Below are 16,690 nucleotides of genomic sequence, written 5' to 3'. Positions count from 1 at the left end.
CTCCCGAGTGATAGGATTAAAGGTGTGTGTCACCACTGTCTAATTCTGCTCCCAGTATGGCCTTGAACTCCCAAGTGAAAGGATTAAAGGTGTGTGCCACCACTGTCTGGCCTCTATGTCTAATCTGGTGGCTGTCTCTGTCCTCTAATCCCCAGATAAGTTTATCAGGGTACACAATATATTGGGGTACACAGTGTATCACCACAGGGAGCTCTTGCACAAGTCCCTCCCTAATATTCCAATGACAAATCCTCCACAGTTCTTTCAAGATTAGTTTGGTGTGGTGATAAAGCAGAACTAAGTCACCATACAAATATAAAATCCTCTCTTAGCCATCGAAGAAGTATTTGCTACCTGCCTACTGCAGGCCAAACATTCCCGAAGGCCTGAAGATGCAAGGGCACAAGCGTTGTTGGGCATGGTGGTGCACAACTGTAATCCCGGCACTTGGGAGGCAGACACAGGAGAATCAGGAGTACAAGGTCAGCCTGGGCTACACAGAGAGGCTCTGTCAAAAGAAAGGAAGGAAGGAAGAGGGGGAAGGGAGAGGGAAGGAAAGGGAGGAAAAGAAAGGGATGGAGAGAAGGAGCAGACAGTGACGTCCTCTTTGAGGAACAGGGATAAACACTTGTGCTCAACCCAGGAAAATCGGAAAAGAAGCATGCGGTTCAGTTTTCTGGAAGAAGTCGGGACGGAAACCTGAAAAGGGCTAAAGCCAGCCAGCCAGAGTGGACAGCAGCAGCTGTAGTTAGTTACTCAAGTGCTGGGAGGCAGGGGCAATCGGCCTCCTCCTCAGGCACTGGGGAGGAGCTTCACTGTCTGGAGCTGGCTACGGGAAGCATTGAAGAAAGGGGCTTTGTTTGTTTAGATTTGTTTTTATTTGTATTTGTGTGTGTGTGTGTGTGTGTGTGTGTGTGTATGCATGCATGCGCGCATGCAAGCCTGTGTGAGCCCGAAGCTGAACTCAGGTTCTCTGTTAGAGCAGCCAGCACACAACTGCTAGGTCTTCTCTTCCACCCTAACATGCAAAGGCTTTGCTTTATTTGATTTTTTTTTCTTGATGTATCACTATGTAGCCCTGGCTGTCCTGGAACTCTCTATGCAGAGCAGGCTGGTCTTGGACTCACAGAGATCCACCTGCCTCTGCCTTCTCAGCACTGGGATTAAAGGATGTGTAGCCGGGCGGTGGTGGCGCATGCCTTTAATCCCAGCACTCAGGAGGCAGAGCCAGGCGGATCTCTGTGAGTTCGAGGCCAGCCTGGTCTACAAAGTGAGTTCCAGGACAGGCACCAAAAGTACACAGAGAAACCCTGCCTCGAAAAATTAGACAGACAGGCAGGCAGGCAGGCAGGCAGGCAGACAGACAGACAAAGAAGACTAGACTCGTGAAATATTTAGGAGATGACATGGACAGGACTGAACAGCTAATTATCCAATTGACGTTCGTCACTGACTGGGGAGGGAAACAGCAATGATAATATGCAAGCTTCCGTCTGGGATATCTTGGAAAGTGCAGGAGAAGCCATGGGGTCAGTGGGAGAAGGGTAAAGTGGGCTGTGGAGTTTGATTTCAAGGCATCAGAATTCCCACCAGGAGCTGCTGAGAGACAGGGGCTGTGGTGGAGCTCAAAGCAAGGATTGTGATGCCATCAACTGTGGTGGTAATCTAATTGTACTGAAATGTGATTTTGATTGTATGTTAATAAATAAAGTTGCCCGGGGGTCAGAGCTATTAGAGCCATAGCAAGAGTGTGGCGGTGGTGGCACACGCCTTTAATCCCATAGATATCTGTGTGTTCAGGGATACAGCCTGCATTGGAGACATATGCCTTTAAGACCTAGGGGGCTGTACATTCAGACAGTGACGAGGCAGTCACGTGTTTGGGTTTACAACCAATGAGAAGGCAGAACAAAATACTTTAAATAGACGAACAGACAGGAAATAGAACCTTCATTCAGGAAGCTGGGACACCGCAGGCGGAAGGGTGAGATTTTAGCTCTGACCTCTCGGCTTTCTCTTTTGCATTGTTTCTGTGTTTCTTATTTAATAAGACGGTTGGTTACATCTATAATCAACCTCAACTCCAGCCAAGTGGAAAACAGAGCAAAACTGCCTTTGAGATTCTGACCATGGCGCCAGCTTCGAAAGCCAAACACTTACAATGAAAATCCCTGCACTTCCTTCCGCTGATTTTACCTGTCGGTGTTTCCCAAGGACTCCTGCCTCCTTCCCTTCTTCCCCTGAGTCTGGCAGGGTCTGACTGTATCACAGTCCTGTCTTCATCCCAGAGTCAGCTGGGATTGCAGGTGTGTGTCACCAGGCCTGCTAAAAGGTGTTTGTTATCTCGAAGCCTCACAGAGATCCACCTGTCATCTGTCTGTCCCAGCCTCCCAAGTGCTGGCATTAAAGGTGTGTACATCTAGTCCAAGAGATTTTCTTAAAGATTTATTTTAATTATCATTTAAAATTGTGTCCGTGTGTCCGTGTCCGTGTGTCCGTGTGTCTGTGTGTCCGTGTCTGTGTGTCTGTGTGTCCGTGTGTGTGTGTGTGTGTGTGTGTGTGTGTGTGTGTGTGTGTGTGTGTAGGTATGTGCACGTGAGAACAGGTTCTCTAGGAGGCCCCCTGAGAGTTTTAACACACGCTTCCTAAGGGCCCATTTCCCCCAGGGTGTGGGAGCTCTGGCTAGCAACATCAACTCCTGACACACCAGGGAACCGTTACCGACATATCGGTGTCCTCCCTGGTGTCCTAACTGCCTGGAAACAGCTCTGTACTCCCTTTGTGTGACTGGAAGACAGTCCACACTGGAGCAAGTTTGCTTTGCTGGAAATGCTAGAGAAATAGTAACATCCCAAATGTGCTACTTACACTTCCGGTGAACTAATGTCTTCCTTTGACTTCCTTTCCAGCCACTGAAGATGCTGAACTGGTAGAGGGTTCCGCTTGTTCTAGAACTCAGGACTGAACTCGGGGCCTCCCCTATGCTAAGTGCCTACACCACTACTGAGAACATACCCAGCAGCCCCCACACCTTTTTAAATTTAAATTGTTTATGTGTACAATGACTGTTTTGCTTCATGTATGTTTGTCCACCACAAAACCAGTACCTAGAGAAGCCAGAAGAGGACATCTGATCCCCAGTTTTGAAGTGCCATAGGGATGCCAGGAATCGAACCCAGGTAGGTGTTCTAGAAGAGCAGCAGGTGTTCTTAACCTCTGAGAGCCCAGCCTACTTCCAAATCCCTGGTCTCAAGTGATTCTCTAAGGTCCTCTCCCAAATAGCTGTGACACAGGCCTATGCTATTATCCTTAGCAAGAAACAGCTTAATTTTTATTACATTTATTTGGGGGTGGGGGACAGCATGTAGGAATCTGTTCTCACCTTCCATCACATGGGTCCAGGGATCAAACTCAGGTTGCCAGGTTTGGTGGCAAGTGCCTTTCAGCCACCTTGCTACCACAAATAAAAATAAACATCTTTTCACTGGGTGGTGGCAGCACACACTTTTAATCCCAGCACTTGGGAGGCAGAGGAAGGAGGATTTCTGAGTTTGAGGCCAACCTGGTCTACAGAGAGAGCTCCAGGACAGCCAGGGCTACATAGAGAAACCCTGTCTCAAAAAAACAAATCTAAAATAAAATAATTTTTTTTTACTTAAGAGTTTCGTCTGCATGCATGTATGTGTACCACTCCTGTGTCTGGTGCCCCACAAAGGTCAGAAGGGGGTCTTGGATCCTTTGGAGTTACAGACAGTTGTAAGCCTGTGGGGGCTGGGAATTGAACTTGGGTCCTTTGCAAAAGCAAGAAGTGCTCTTAAATGCTGAACCAGCTCTGCAGCCCCTGCTTTTGTCTTAAATCACAAGCTCTGCCTATTTCTAAGAGATAGCCTAATTGTTTTGCTATTGTTTTTGTTTATTAACCTATTTGGGTTGGGGGAAGCACATGCAAATCACATGTGGAGGACAACTTCCAGGAGTTAGTTCTCTCTTTCTACCATGCGGGTCACAGGAGTCAAACTCAGGTCATCAGGCTTCTGCTGAAAGCATCTTTACCCACTGAGCCTTCTTACTAGCCATTTCAAAGGTCATTTTCATTGTTTGTTTGGAGACAGGGTCTTGCCATATGTAGACCAGGCTGGCCTCAAACTCAAGAGATCCACCTGACTCTGTCTCCTGAGCACTGGGGGAAAAAAGTGTACACCACTCTGCCTGTTGCTGGCTCGTTTGTGTTCCCAGACTCTTTAAAAAAAAAAAAATTACTCATTTTATGTGTATGAGGGCTCTATCTATATGTACCCCTTTATGCCAGAAGAGGGTATCAAATCCCACTATAGATGTTTGTGAGTCACCATATGGTTGCTGGGAATTGAACTCAGGACCTCTGGAAGAGCAACCAGTGCTCTTAACCTCTGAGCCATTTCTCCAGCCCCCAGAAACTCTCTTTTTAAAACAAAGACTCTTAACTTTTTCTTTTGGAGGTTTTCCTTCTTCTTGCAAAGTTACTGAGATACTTATACCCAATACTTCCACGTTGCTTTTGCCACTGGCATGGACTCCTTAGGAAACTATCCAGGCTTTTACATGGACCAGATGAGATGTAGCATACTCAGAGTTCAAAATACTGACTGTATCCTCAATTCCTTCAGGAAAGCTTATGCAAAATACCTGTACAACATGTATGCACAAAGCATAAATGTAAAGATGATCATGCCTGACTTAATTTTATTTTATGTTTATTATTATTATTTTGGTTTTTCGAGATAGGGTTTCTCTGTGTAGCTTTGCGCCTTTCCTGGAACTCACTTTGGAAACCAGGCTGGCCTTGAACTCACAGAGATCCACCTGGCTCTGCCTCCCGAGTGCTGGGATTAAAGACGTGCGCCACCACCGCCCGGCTATGCCCAACTTTAAAAAACCTGATGAGAGGCTCTGATATCAACCTGTTTGAAATTACCAAAATAACCCAGTTGTTTTGATTTTAAAAATTATACCTTTAATAATAGAATATTGTTAGGATAATACAGCTGTAGACAAGACACTAGGATAATTGACCAATACCAAGGGACTGCGCTCTACAGATTTACTTGTCCATCCCCTCCACAACCATAGAACACAGGCACAGAGTGTCTGGGTATGTGCAGCAACAGCCAGGGACCTGCAAACAGAAGGCATGCAAAGAGCATCAGTGAAGCGGGGCAGCTGCACGGCTTCCACAACGTTCAGCACAGGAAGTGGGCAGCAACTGACCACAGGAGAGACAGCAGAGCTGCCATGGCCACCCCGCTGGAGTATACATGTACGGAGAGATGGGAAGGCAATTAGAAACCTTTCCCGAGCCTTTCATCTCCTAGAAAGCAAAGGCAGCAAATGGGACGCTAGCATAACCTTTAAAGGAAGGCTGGAGGAGGGTTGCCCAGGGGGAGTGGGGGGGGCGTGGGGGCGGGGTAAGCACAGGGGAGGGAAAGGGGGTGAAATGAAGCTGGGTCAGAGGTGCTGTCTTCTACTGCTACTCCCAAGCAGTCACTTACAGTGCCTCAAAGAAGCAACAGGAGAATGCTGAAATCCACCCCAGTCATCGGCTCCACTGATGCGGACGATATATCTGAGTTTAGTTACAGTTAAAACATGAACACCTACGGTAGGCCAGATTTTGTACAGAATAGAAACCATGCGCCCTGCCCCAGGTTCATACTCAAATGGGAGCGACCACTTAAAGTTCCCTGGAGTGGTTTTTCATTTGGTGGCTTTTGAGGTTGTTCCTAGTGCCACCCAGCAGTGCTCACAGTGACTCTGTAGTGAAAGTGCTACGCCTTAAATGCCAAATCCCAAAGAATCTGAACAAAAAGCATTTTCTTTTTTGTTGTTTTTCAAGACAGGATCTCTCCGTGTAGCCCTGGCTATTTTGTTTTGTTTTGTTTTTCGAGACAGGGTTTCTCTGTGTAGCTTTGCGCCTTTCCTGGAACTCACTCTGTAGCCCAGGTTGGCCTCGAACTTACAGAGATCCACCTGCCTCCGTCTCCCCAGTGCTGGGATTGAAGGCCTGTACCACTCCTCCATCTACTCCCCACCCCTCAAAAGTTTTCTTAAAAAAAAAGTTAATGTTTGCAACTTTGTACTAAGCACCATAGAAATACGCTGGGCCCCGACTCCCTTCCATCCCCACAGGACGGACTGAGCACCGATATCGGGCTAGCTCAGGATTCCTACTTGGGCTGAGTCAAGGGGAACTGGGTACTGGGCTACACTGGATCAACTCTTGCTGAAAGTATTTGTATCTGGAGGCTGGAAACACATTCCTCTTCAGATTGATTCGTTTCTTCTGATGATGCCGAAGAGGGTTTCATCACAGGAGAAGATAATTCAGTCTGAGAAGGACAATGGACCTAACTGTCCAGTCATTACCTCACAACTGATGACACAAACAAACAAGAGTTTAGTTCTGTACAAACCAGACCTTACAGGAGAGTGCACGCCTGGCACTCGTCTTCAAATTTTCTCCCGGAACAAGAGAAAAATAAAGGACATTTCTCACATCGGAGTTATGTCTACAGTTCTATCTTATGCTCTACATCACGCAAAAACATGCTGATTCTTATGACTTCGGTTTCTGCTATTAGAATACACATTTCACTGTACATACACATGCCTTTGTGCAAGCTAAGATAAAGACTGGGGTGTGGCTCTATCGAACCCTAGAGTTAGCAGTACAGGGCCCAGTGATCTGAAAAGTTAGAGGGCAGGGAACACAGAACTGACTGACTTTCCCTGGGAAGGGTTCTGTGCCCCCTTCCCTGGAGGGCTCAACTCACTGCCTACCCCCACCATCACTTACAGGCCTATCTTTTCCTAAAGGCAGTTTCCATACTAGGATCCCTAACGTGATTTCTGAAGGAAATATGTAAACCTGATTAATGACCGTGTCAATGGGAATCTCTTGCTAAGGTCACCACCACCCATGGGCCCTTGGTCCTCAAACCTGCACCTCCTTCTTCCCCTCACATTGTATCTTCTGGTAGCTTTCGAAAACATGCAAGCTATACACGAGGGAGAAGCAGGGAGAAATGATGTGACCACTGCCTTCAGCGTGCAGAATCCTGTGTGCAAGATGGTGAGATACAAATCTGAGCCACTCAAGAAAGCCCTTTGGAAGGGAAGTGCGTGAGCCCGGCTACTGCAGCGTGTGAACGGTGGCAACCCAGGACAAGTCTGCCTGTCTTCTGCCGAGCAGCTGCGACCACCCTGTCTCGGTCCTACATTCCCACTGCAGGCTTTTTGGGCCAAAGATAGGAGAGAAAAAAACTTGAAAGATCTACTCCATCTCCAGGCCCAAGCATCCACCATCTTGTCCTCTGGCCTTCAGTTTTCAACTGACTTGGGATGGGGGCTGATTTTGATGAAGCGATTCATACAATAATCAGTGAATAAAAATAACTATTTCGGAGGAGGGGACAACAGCCCCAAAGCTGTGGGTCGGAATTTCAAAAGGGTTGTCTTCTTCCATGTTTTAAACCGTGGCCCACGACAACGAAAGTCAGGCTTAAGGAAGCGCACTGATTATCAAATATAACTGTACCTTCAAATGAGTCATTTCTTACTCGGGATTACAGGACTCAGTCAGTGTGGACTCTCTTGTGTTTAATAAGAGCTGAGCTCCGGCTGAAACTCTTATCACATTCAGTACACTCGTAAGGCTTCTCTCCAGTGTGAACCCTCTGATGTGTGATGAGGTTGGAGCTCTGGGTAAACCCCTTCCCACACTGCACACACTCATAGGGCTTTTCTCCCGTGTGGGTCCTCTGGTGCTTAATCAGATCCGACCTCTCCCCGAAGCTTCGCCAGCACTCATTGCACTCGTAGGGCTTCTCCCCCGTGTGGATTTTCTGGTGTGTGATCAGGTGCGAGCTCCGGCTGAAGCTTTTCCCGCAGGCGGTGCACTCGTACGGCTTCTCGCCCGTGTGCGTCCGCTGGTGCTGCACCAGGTGCGAGATGCGGCTGAAGTTCTCGCCGCACTCGGTACAGTGGTAGGGCTTCTCCCCGGTGTGGGCCCTGCGGTGCCGCACCAGGTCCGAGTTCTGGCTGAAATTCTTGCCGCACTCGTCGCACTTGTAGGGCCGCTCCCCTGTGTGGACGCGGTAGTGCTTGATGAGGTCAGACCTCTCGCTGAAGCCTCGCCCGCACTCGTTGCACTCGTAGGGCTTCTCGCCCGTGTGGGTCCTCTGGTGCTGGGCCAGGTGGGAGCTGCGGCTGAAGCTTTTCCCGCACTCCTCACACTCGTAGGGCTTCTCGCCGCTGTGGGTCCGCTGGTGCTGGATGAGGTGGGAGAGGCGGCAGAAGCTTTTCCCGCACTCGCTGCACTTGTGCGGCTTCTCCCCGGTGTGGATGGTCTGGTGCTGGATGAGGTGAGAGCTCCTGCCGAAGCTCTTCCCGCACTCGCTGCAGTCGTAGGGCCGCTCGCCGGTGTGGGTCCGCTGGTGCTGGATGAGGTGGGAGCTGCGGCTGAAGCCCTTTCCACATTCGTAACACTTGTAGGGTCTGTCCCCCGTGTGGGTCTTCTGGTGTCGGTTGAGGTCGGAGATCTGACTGAAGGCCTTGCCACACTGGGAGCAGATGTGGTAGCGGATGTCCGCGTGGACCTCTTTGTGGACCAGCAGGTCGGTGACTTGCTGGAGAGGGTAGCTGACCCACTCTTCGGCTGTCAGGTCTTCCCACGGCCTTTCCGACCTGTCCCCACTTTCAAAGGCCTCTTCACTTTCGGGGTTCTTCTCGGCATCCCCGACAGGCTCTTCAGACATGGTCACAAATTCTACATCTTCGCTAAGCTCTGGTTTCGAGTTTGCTTCGTTCTCGCTCCTGATCTCAAAATCTGCGAGGAGAGGAAACAGCGTGGAGGGAGACAGGTCAGTGTACAAACGGACCTACCGAGTTCTGGGCACTCAACTAGGGGTTCTATTTATCCTCTACACATGGTGCTGGAGAGTAAGCCAGGGTTTGGGGCTGCTTGTTTGAATGTTCTACCACTCAGCTACACCACGCCCAGCTCCAGGACCGAGTTCTCTTTCTTTTATTTTTCTTTTTAGTTTATTTCAGCAGCGAGTGAGAACCGCCAAAGTGGGAAGTACGTACATCATCCACAGGGGCGGGTGGCCTGAGCTGAGCAGCAATGGCAGGCAACACACTAGGTTTTTAACATGAATAAATGTTAATGCTCACAATTATCGTGAAAGTCCATCTCTGTGAAGAAGAAAGCCAAGACTCGGAGAAGTGAAGTAACTTTCCCAAGGTAACGTGATAGAGAGCAGGGCCTGGAGAGATGACTTGGAGGCTAAGAGTGCTCTTAGAGAGGACCTGGGTATGGTTGCCAGTACCCACACACTGGGCAGCTCACAACCACAAATTCCAGCTCTAGGGCTGGGTGGCGGTTGCGCACGCCTTTAATCCCAGCATTCGGGAGGCAGAGCCAGGCGGATCTCAGTGAGTTCAAGGCCAGCCTGGTCTGCAGAGCGAGATCCAGGACAGGCACTAAAACTACACAGAGAAACCCTGTCTGAATAATCCAAAAATAACATGAGACCCTAAATTAGAATATCTAAAAGACTCTAGAAAAATTTGGGGCATGTGTCATTGTGTTTAATTTGTTAAGCCTTCTTAATTATCATATTGTGTCTACTAAGAACCTCTTGTTGTTTTTGCTCTTTTGGAGGGCTCGACACCCAGCTCCCACACACGGAAGATTATTACTTATAATAAATGCCCGGCCTTAGTGTGGCTTGTTTCTTGCCAGCTTTCCTTAATTTATTCCATCTACCTTTTGCCTCTGGGCTTTTTCCTTTTCTTATTCTGTGTATCTTATTTTCACTCCTACTCCATGGCTGGCTGGGTGGCTGGGTGGCTGGGTGGCTGGGTGGCTGGGTGGCTGGGTGGCTGGGTGGCTGGGTGGCTGGGTGGCTGGGTGGCTGGCCCCTTGTGTCCTCCTCCTTCTCGTGCTCCATCTTTTCCTCCCAGATTTCTCCTTCTGTTTATTCTCTCTGCCTGCCAGCCCCGCCTATCCTTTCTCCTGCCGCACTATTGGCCGTTCAGCTCTTTATTAGACCATCAGGTGTTTTAGACAGGCACAGTAACACAGTTTCACCGAGTTTAACAAATGCAACGTAAAAGAATGCAACACATCTTTGCATCATTAAACAAATGTTCCACAGCATAAACAGATGTAACACATCTTAAAATAATATTCTACAACAAGAACCTACCAGATTACTATGAAGAAAGGTTATTTTTTAACCATCTTTATCAGGAACTTTTGTTTGTGACAGGGTCTCTTAGCTGGCCTAGAACCGTGTCAGGTGACACTGACCGTCTCACCCTTCTGACTCTATCTACTCGGTACAGCGAACACTGGTGCACCCCACCGAAGCAGCTCCTGATCACGTCTTCACCTCTTTTTTTAATTTATTATGTACAGTGTTCAGCCTGCATGTATGCCTGCAGGCCAGAAGAGGACACCAGATATCATTACTGATGGTTGTGAGCCAACATGTGGTTGCTGGGAATTGAACTCACGACCTGTAGAAGAGCAGCCAGTGCTCTTAACCTCTGAGCCATCTCTCCAGCCCCATGTCTTCACTTTTTACTTGACAGAAAAAGCAACTTCCAAATGTCACTTAAAGTCATAGGGTGCACGGTTCAGAGCAGTCTCTCTCTGGCAGAGAGGAGTGTTGGAGAGCGCACACATGGGATCCGAGGTTGCACGTATGCTCAGCATATGCTCTACCACTAAACTATACACCAGAACCAGGCCGACCAGCTTAACTAAGTGAGTATACTGCATATACTTCAATATTCCATGGGGTTTTTTTTGTCGTCCCCCCCCACCCAAGACAGGGTTTCTCTGTGTAGCTTTGCACCTTTCCTGGAACTCACTCTGTAGACCAGGCTGGCCTCGAACTCACAGAGATCCGCCTGCCTCTGCTTCCTGAGTGCTGGGCTACCACCGCCCGGTTATTTCATGTATTTCAAGAGTGAAAATAAAAATATACAACCAGCTAATAAGGAACTTCTATCAGACACTACACTTTTCAAATTGGGTTTCTTAGTACATACCAGAAAACGGTTAAGTAGTTATGTTCATTGAAAAGGGTCTATGAGTAAATTAATTTGGTAACTAGTCACAAAAACAAAACAAAAAACACACAACCCCCCTCAAAAAACAAAAACAAACAAACAAACCAAAGAGAGGCTGGGAAGATGGCTTAGCAAATAAAGTATTTGCTGTTCAAACATTAGAATCTGGGTTGGGACATCAAGCACACACAAAAGCTGGACATACCATGAATCCCAGCACTTGCCAGGATGGAGTCAAGTGGATCTTGGGAGCTTGCTAGCCGGTCAGGCTCATTGAAGGGCTAGCTCAAAGTTCAATGAGAGACCTTGTCTCAAAATAGAAGGTGGTAACAGATAGAGGAAGTACTGGGAGTGGGCCTCTGGCTTATACACACAAATGAAGCAAGCAAACAAGAAAAGAAATCCGAGCCAGGCATGGTGGCACACGCTTTTAATCCTAGCACTCAGGAAGTAGAGGCAGGGGGTTCTTTATGAGTTCAAGGCCAGCCTGGTCTACAGAGTGAGTTCCAGGATAGCCAGAGCTAAACAGAGAAACTCTGTCTCAAAAACAAAACAAAAATCCAAATGTTTAATGATACGTTAAAGGATCCAAGGAGTCCTGAGATAAAACTAAACAAACAAACAAACACCTTGAAGGGCCTGAGAAGGCTTAGTGGTCCAGAGCACTTGCAGAGGACCTGAGTTCAGTTCCCAGCACCCACATCAGGCAGCACACAACTGTCTGTAACTCCAGCTCCAGGGACTCTGATGTCCTCTTCTGGGCTCCGTGGGCACCAGGCACTCATGCGGTGCAGACGTACATTCAGACAGGACACCATACACATTAAAAGGAGAAACAAAACAACAAAGTGCCTTGGAAACATTTATTAACCCTCCCTAAATTTACCTGGGTAAGCAACAAGGTCCTTCGTGATCCTAAGAAGTACTCCTGAAATAGTCTATGGGATGCAAGAGCATGTCTTTTTAAACATGCTCCTTCCTTTTCTTCTTTTTGTAGTTGTTGTGTGGGGTGATATATTTAGGTTTTATTTGCAATAGATCTGGGTAAATAACATAGTTTGGCCCTTTAATTTTTACTTCATTTTTAATGACGTGTCTGTGTCTAGGTTAGGGATACGTGTGACTACAGGTGCCCTTCAGGGGCCAGAAGAGGGCATCTGATCCCCGGGAGCTGGAATTACAGGTGGTTGTGAGCTGCATGGTGTGGGTGCTGGGAACTGAGTTTGGGTCCTTTGCAAAAGGAATGAATACATGCTCTTAACAGCTGAGTTTTTGTTCATTTTGTTTTTGGTAGTGGAGTTGTGGTGGCTGTTTATAAGGAACAATTCAAGGAAGAAGTAGGGTAGGGGAACAAATCAGAATAAAGTATACCAACACACACACATATATAAAAAAAGTCACAGTGAAATCCTTTATTTAGTATCACCTAAAAATGAATTAAAAAAATAAAAATAAAAAGAATCCAAAGAAATTGGGACATCAGAGAAAGTCCAAGCTAAGGAAGTCCCTCAGGTCACCTTTTGTTCTGAGAATAAAACATTTAAAAATACCTCAGTCCTGTGCCTGGCTTTATGTAGAGCTAAGGATCCAACCCAGGGCTTCAAGTATGCTAAGCACTCTTCCAGCTGAGTTGCAGGCCCAGCCCCACGAGCTCTCCTCTTCATGGGATCTGTGATCTAACTAGGCAAGGATTCCTCCGAAACAACCTGAAGGATGATCACCTCTGAAACAGCTCCAGACAAGAACCTACCTAGACAAAGTACCTGAGGCAAAGCTGCAGCTCTGGAGCCAAAACAAACACAAGCGGGGTGGCTTCTGCCCCTCTGGGAACCTGTTTCAGAAGCCCTCATCTTCCGGCGCCCTAGAGAAAAAGCGCCGTTTACAGGACATTTATGTCCTGGCAAGCGCCACAGCGTCAGACCTGTTTGGTCAGTGACCTGTACAAACAGGCTGCAAAAAGGCAAATGACTCAGGGATGAGAATCCTGAAAGTCTCAAAACTGCAGAAACATCCTTCTCTTTCTTTTTTGACCATATAACATAGATCATCCCACATTTAAAGCTTTGCGTAACTAATTGTGTGGTTTTCCTTAAAAACAAACAAGTCAGTATTGAAAGACTTAGCCATTTTGACAGTTTCAAAACAGAAGATGAAAAAAGATAAAATCCTCACTCACCCAGTGAGACAACATTTCCATAATTCTCCTGCATCACGTCCCTGTAAAGGTCTCTTTGTGTAGGATCCAGAGGTCTCCATTCTTCCCGAGTGAGGTACATGGCCATATCTTCAAATGTCACAGGGGCCTGAAATCACACAATGCTTCCTCACTACTTAGTATCTAGGTGTTTAGTACCAGTTTTTCTTCTTGAAATTAGAGACATGGTTAGAAATGTCGAGAAGGCAATGGCATTAAGTCTGATCTGTAGAGTCCAAAGAAGAAATAAGAAAGAAAGGAAAAAAAAAGACATATGGTCAAAGGCAGGGGCAATCCATTAGCTAACTACCTTCTCAAGCAATCTACTAAATATCCCTGCCCACTTTGGGACCCTTATCCACTAGCCATATCTTCAGAACAGATCTAGTACTTACATGGCTCCATATCTCTACATACAATGTTCTCCTTTTCTAAAACCAGTGAAATGTTCCTCTTTATGGTCCAGTTCGAGCATCGCTGTTCTGTCCCCGCACCACCCACCCACCCACCCTTTTGCTCTTCACTGCTTCCTCGGATGCCGCATCTAGAGTTAGTCACTCCACGATTTACTGGTTCCCACACCACAGCACTTGCTTGCTAAGGTAAATAGAGTGCTTATCATATTCTATCAAGGTTAATCGGATGCACCTCTCTCCCTACAGACTGTTGGCAAGGCGGGTACCACCCATCTTGTTCGGTTTTATTCTCCTCAGTATTTAAAAGCATATAGCAGATGTTCGATGTATGCTTGTATATGGCCAGCACTAGCCCCTGCAGCAGAATAGCGAAATGAGCTAATCCCAGGGAATTTCCTATAGGGGTTTGCAGAACGGGGAAACACCGGGCGAGTTGGGTAAGTAGAGGCGAGGTCCGGGAAGCCACCCTCGGCTTACCTGGGACCCAGCCATGAGCAGGGTGGCTGCCATCTCAGGCTCAAGCGTTCGTCTCCTGGGAGAGAGAGCAGGAAAACCAGCTAGTAGACAACGCTGAAGGAGGCGAAGAGCCCAGAGTGAGGCGCGGCAAGAAGCCCTGCCCACTCCCTAGGGCTGGAGTTCTGGTCGCAGGGTATGCGGGGACGGCCCAGGACTGGTCACTCTCCTCCCTGACCCCCGAGCGTGACCCGTTCTCCGTGTCTCGGTTAATACCGAGTACATGCAATGCTAGAGTAAGGGGGGACAACCGCTGGCTAGGTGCCCCCTGGGCTGGGGGTCAGGCCGATGCTATTTGAGGGAGGAGGCTTTCAACCCAGCCCTACAGAACGCCTCTGCTCTTCCATCTCCGGCTGGGGCCTTTCCGGCAGCAACCTCAGCCAATCAGCAAAAAGACTCATAAAACACGGGACCAATCAGGTGCCAAATCATCAGCCCGCCTCCTGCCGCGTGGCGGAGCATCTCCACCACGCGTGCGCGCGCCTCGCGGCCTGCCGGGACTTGGAGTTCCGCTCTGGCGTACAAAGGCCACTTAGAGGCCAAGAGCAGGGGTGGGTGGGGAAAGAACAAAAGGGAGGAAATACAACCACGTCCTTCAAGACCAGAAGGAGTATCCTCCACTTTCTTGTCGGGGATCACAGCATGACTCAGTAAAGGAGGCTTCCCCGTTTTTTTCTCGTGGCCCTGCGACCGTCTTTGAGTCAGATATTATCTGCCAGGTCAGACTGAGTGTGGCGGCCTGGGCTGAACTCAGTTGGGATCAGCCCTCATTTTTGACAGCCCCGGCCAGAGCGGGAAAAGGCTCCAGTTCCCTCCCTCGGGAGACTCTGGGGACGCGGTGGAACTTTGGGCCCCGCCCACGTACTCACGACACCTCCCAGCGCTGCCAGCAGCCTTTGCTTTCCTTGTCCGAGAACTACAACTCCCAGCAGACGTTGCGGCACTTGCAACCTGCCTGCAGACTACATATCCCAGGAGGCTTCGTGCTGCACGTCCTCTGCAGGAGTGCAGTAAGCCTCCTGGTCCCGAGTATCCTGTTAACCCTGTAGGGAGCTTCTCGCGCTCTTTTTATAGAGACCGAACCCAAGTGCACTTATCTAAAACGCCAGAACACTGAAATCAGTGGCGGGGAAGGGGTAGGGTGCGTAGGGAGAGAGCTGGCCTCAGAGTGGAGACTCAAGGACCTTGCACTTTTGACTGTCTCTGCTGAAATGATTCTTGAAGACCTCCCAACACCATTGAGACTCTGGGCCTGAAGACAAGAACCTGAAAGAGTCCTAAGGATGTTAGCTGCCTCTCTTTCAAAGAAGCCACAAACCCGGGTTAGGGCAGAACGAACAGGCTTACCTCCTAGTCTGTGAAAGATCCAACGGATCGCTGGCTCCAAGATCCTCGAGAGGCCTGAGATCCCTAACCCTCAGAAATCTAAAGAACCCTGACGTTCAGAAAGATTCGAGATATCACCAGCAGATTCCGCAGATCTCAGAGCCACGGGTAGAAATCCGAATCCATATATTAACAGGCAAAGGCCAGAGTTTGATGGTAGGATTGAGCCCAAAGCTTCAAGGTTTGCAGAGACCTCAGACTGTTCTATTGCTCTGAGAAACCACAAACTCATAAACAGATCCCTGAGGCCACAACAGAAGGCCTATAAACACCAGCAGTAGGTATGCTGCATTCAGTAAGAGTCCTCCAAAGGGAAGGACTCGGAGCCTTCCCTTTCCCCAGCCGGGATGAAGGAATTAGACAATGGAAGGCGAGGGCTAGGCAAAGCAGGCATTCTGCGTGGGGAAGAGCTCCCAGCTTGCTGTAGCCTTGGAGAGGGAAGTGATGGAAAAAGAATATAGCAGCTTATTAGGGACTCCCACCCTCTTCAAGTTATAAATATCCCCAGAACCTTGGCTTGATGCCCAGAAGCCTGTTGTCTCTGACTGAACAGGAGACTTCTCTGCCTGGGCTGGGAAAAGGGGCTTTTCTTTTGTTTTGCAGATACATCCACGCACTGAAGGACTTAAAAAAAATTTTTTTTTTCAAATATGACTCCCGGCCATGCTTTTATTAGACTGTCCTTTTCCCCAGTGCCATTATTTATGGCTACATGACTCAAGGATCTAAAAATGAGCTAGCAGGACCCCTACCAGCCATAATGCGTCTCTTCTAACTGTGTTTCTCTTCCACTCCCAAAGCTGGGACTCAAAAATGTTTAGGTGCCACAGAATTATACCATTGTACCTACTGTAAAATTGATCCAGCCACCATGTAAATTAGAACCCTGAAGGATTTACAAGAGTCAGAAGTGTGTGGGCATAAAGGTTAGACAGACCTAGATCGGGACCTAGGCTGTGTATTCTTCAGGAAAATCTCTCCAGGCCCATTTCCTTTTTAAAATTTATTTTATTTTTAATTATTTGTAGTCGTGGGTGGGGGGAGGTATGTGCATGTGAGTGCA

At 48.2% G+C, this 16,690-nt stretch overlaps 1 protein-coding gene across 5 annotated transcripts; it reads right to left on the bottom strand.

The window, feature by feature from the left end:
• Positions 1–4,967: 4,967 nt before the first annotated feature.
• On the bottom strand, positions 4,968–16,068 carry Znf436 (zinc finger protein 436). Of its 5 annotated transcripts, XM_076565414.1 has the most exons (5): positions 15,589–16,068; positions 15,107–15,507; positions 14,206–14,260; positions 13,295–13,421; positions 4,968–8,863 (listed from the first exon to the last, which is right to left on the bottom strand). In XM_076565414.1, the coding sequence occupies exons 3-5, from the start codon at positions 14,236–14,238 to the stop codon at positions 7,611–7,613; spliced, it is 1,413 nt and encodes a 470-aa protein (XP_076421529.1). In that variant the 5' UTR covers positions 14,239–14,260; positions 15,107–15,507; positions 15,589–16,068; the 3' UTR covers positions 4,968–7,610. The 5 variants fall into 5 exon arrangements, with proteins under 5 accessions (XP_076421529.1, XP_015854743.2, XP_076421530.1 ...); XM_015999257.3 differs by lacking the exon at positions 15,107–15,507; XM_076565415.1 differs by lacking the exon at positions 15,589–16,068 and having other exon boundaries at positions 13,295–13,538; positions 15,107–15,546.
• Positions 16,069–16,690: the final 622 nt, after the last annotated feature.

Source organism: Peromyscus maniculatus, chromosome 2 (genome assembly GCF_049852395.1).
Source record: "Peromyscus maniculatus bairdii isolate BWxNUB_F1_BW_parent chromosome 2, HU_Pman_BW_mat_3.1, whole genome shotgun sequence".
NCBI lineage: Eukaryota > Metazoa > Chordata > Mammalia > Rodentia > Cricetidae > Peromyscus > Peromyscus maniculatus.
Note: the sequence above shows the minus strand (reverse complement) of the source record. Positions and strands in the feature narration are given on the sequence as shown.

What these genes read in the sequence shown, in the direction of transcription:
- Znf436 (XM_076565414.1), bottom strand. Translation starts at nt 14,238, where the DNA reads ATGGCAGCCACCCTGCTCATGGCTGGGTCCCAG. An exon ending in TGCTCATGGCTGGGTCCCAG is followed by an intron (nt 13,422 to 14,205) that starts GTAAGCCGAGGG and finishes GTGTGATTTCAG; the next exon opens with GCCCCTGTGACATTTGAAGA. An exon ending in TGGAAATGTTGTCTCACTGG is followed by an intron (nt 8,864 to 13,294) that starts GTGAGTGAGGAT and finishes CTCTCCTCGCAG; the next exon opens with ATTTTGAGATCAGGAGCGAG.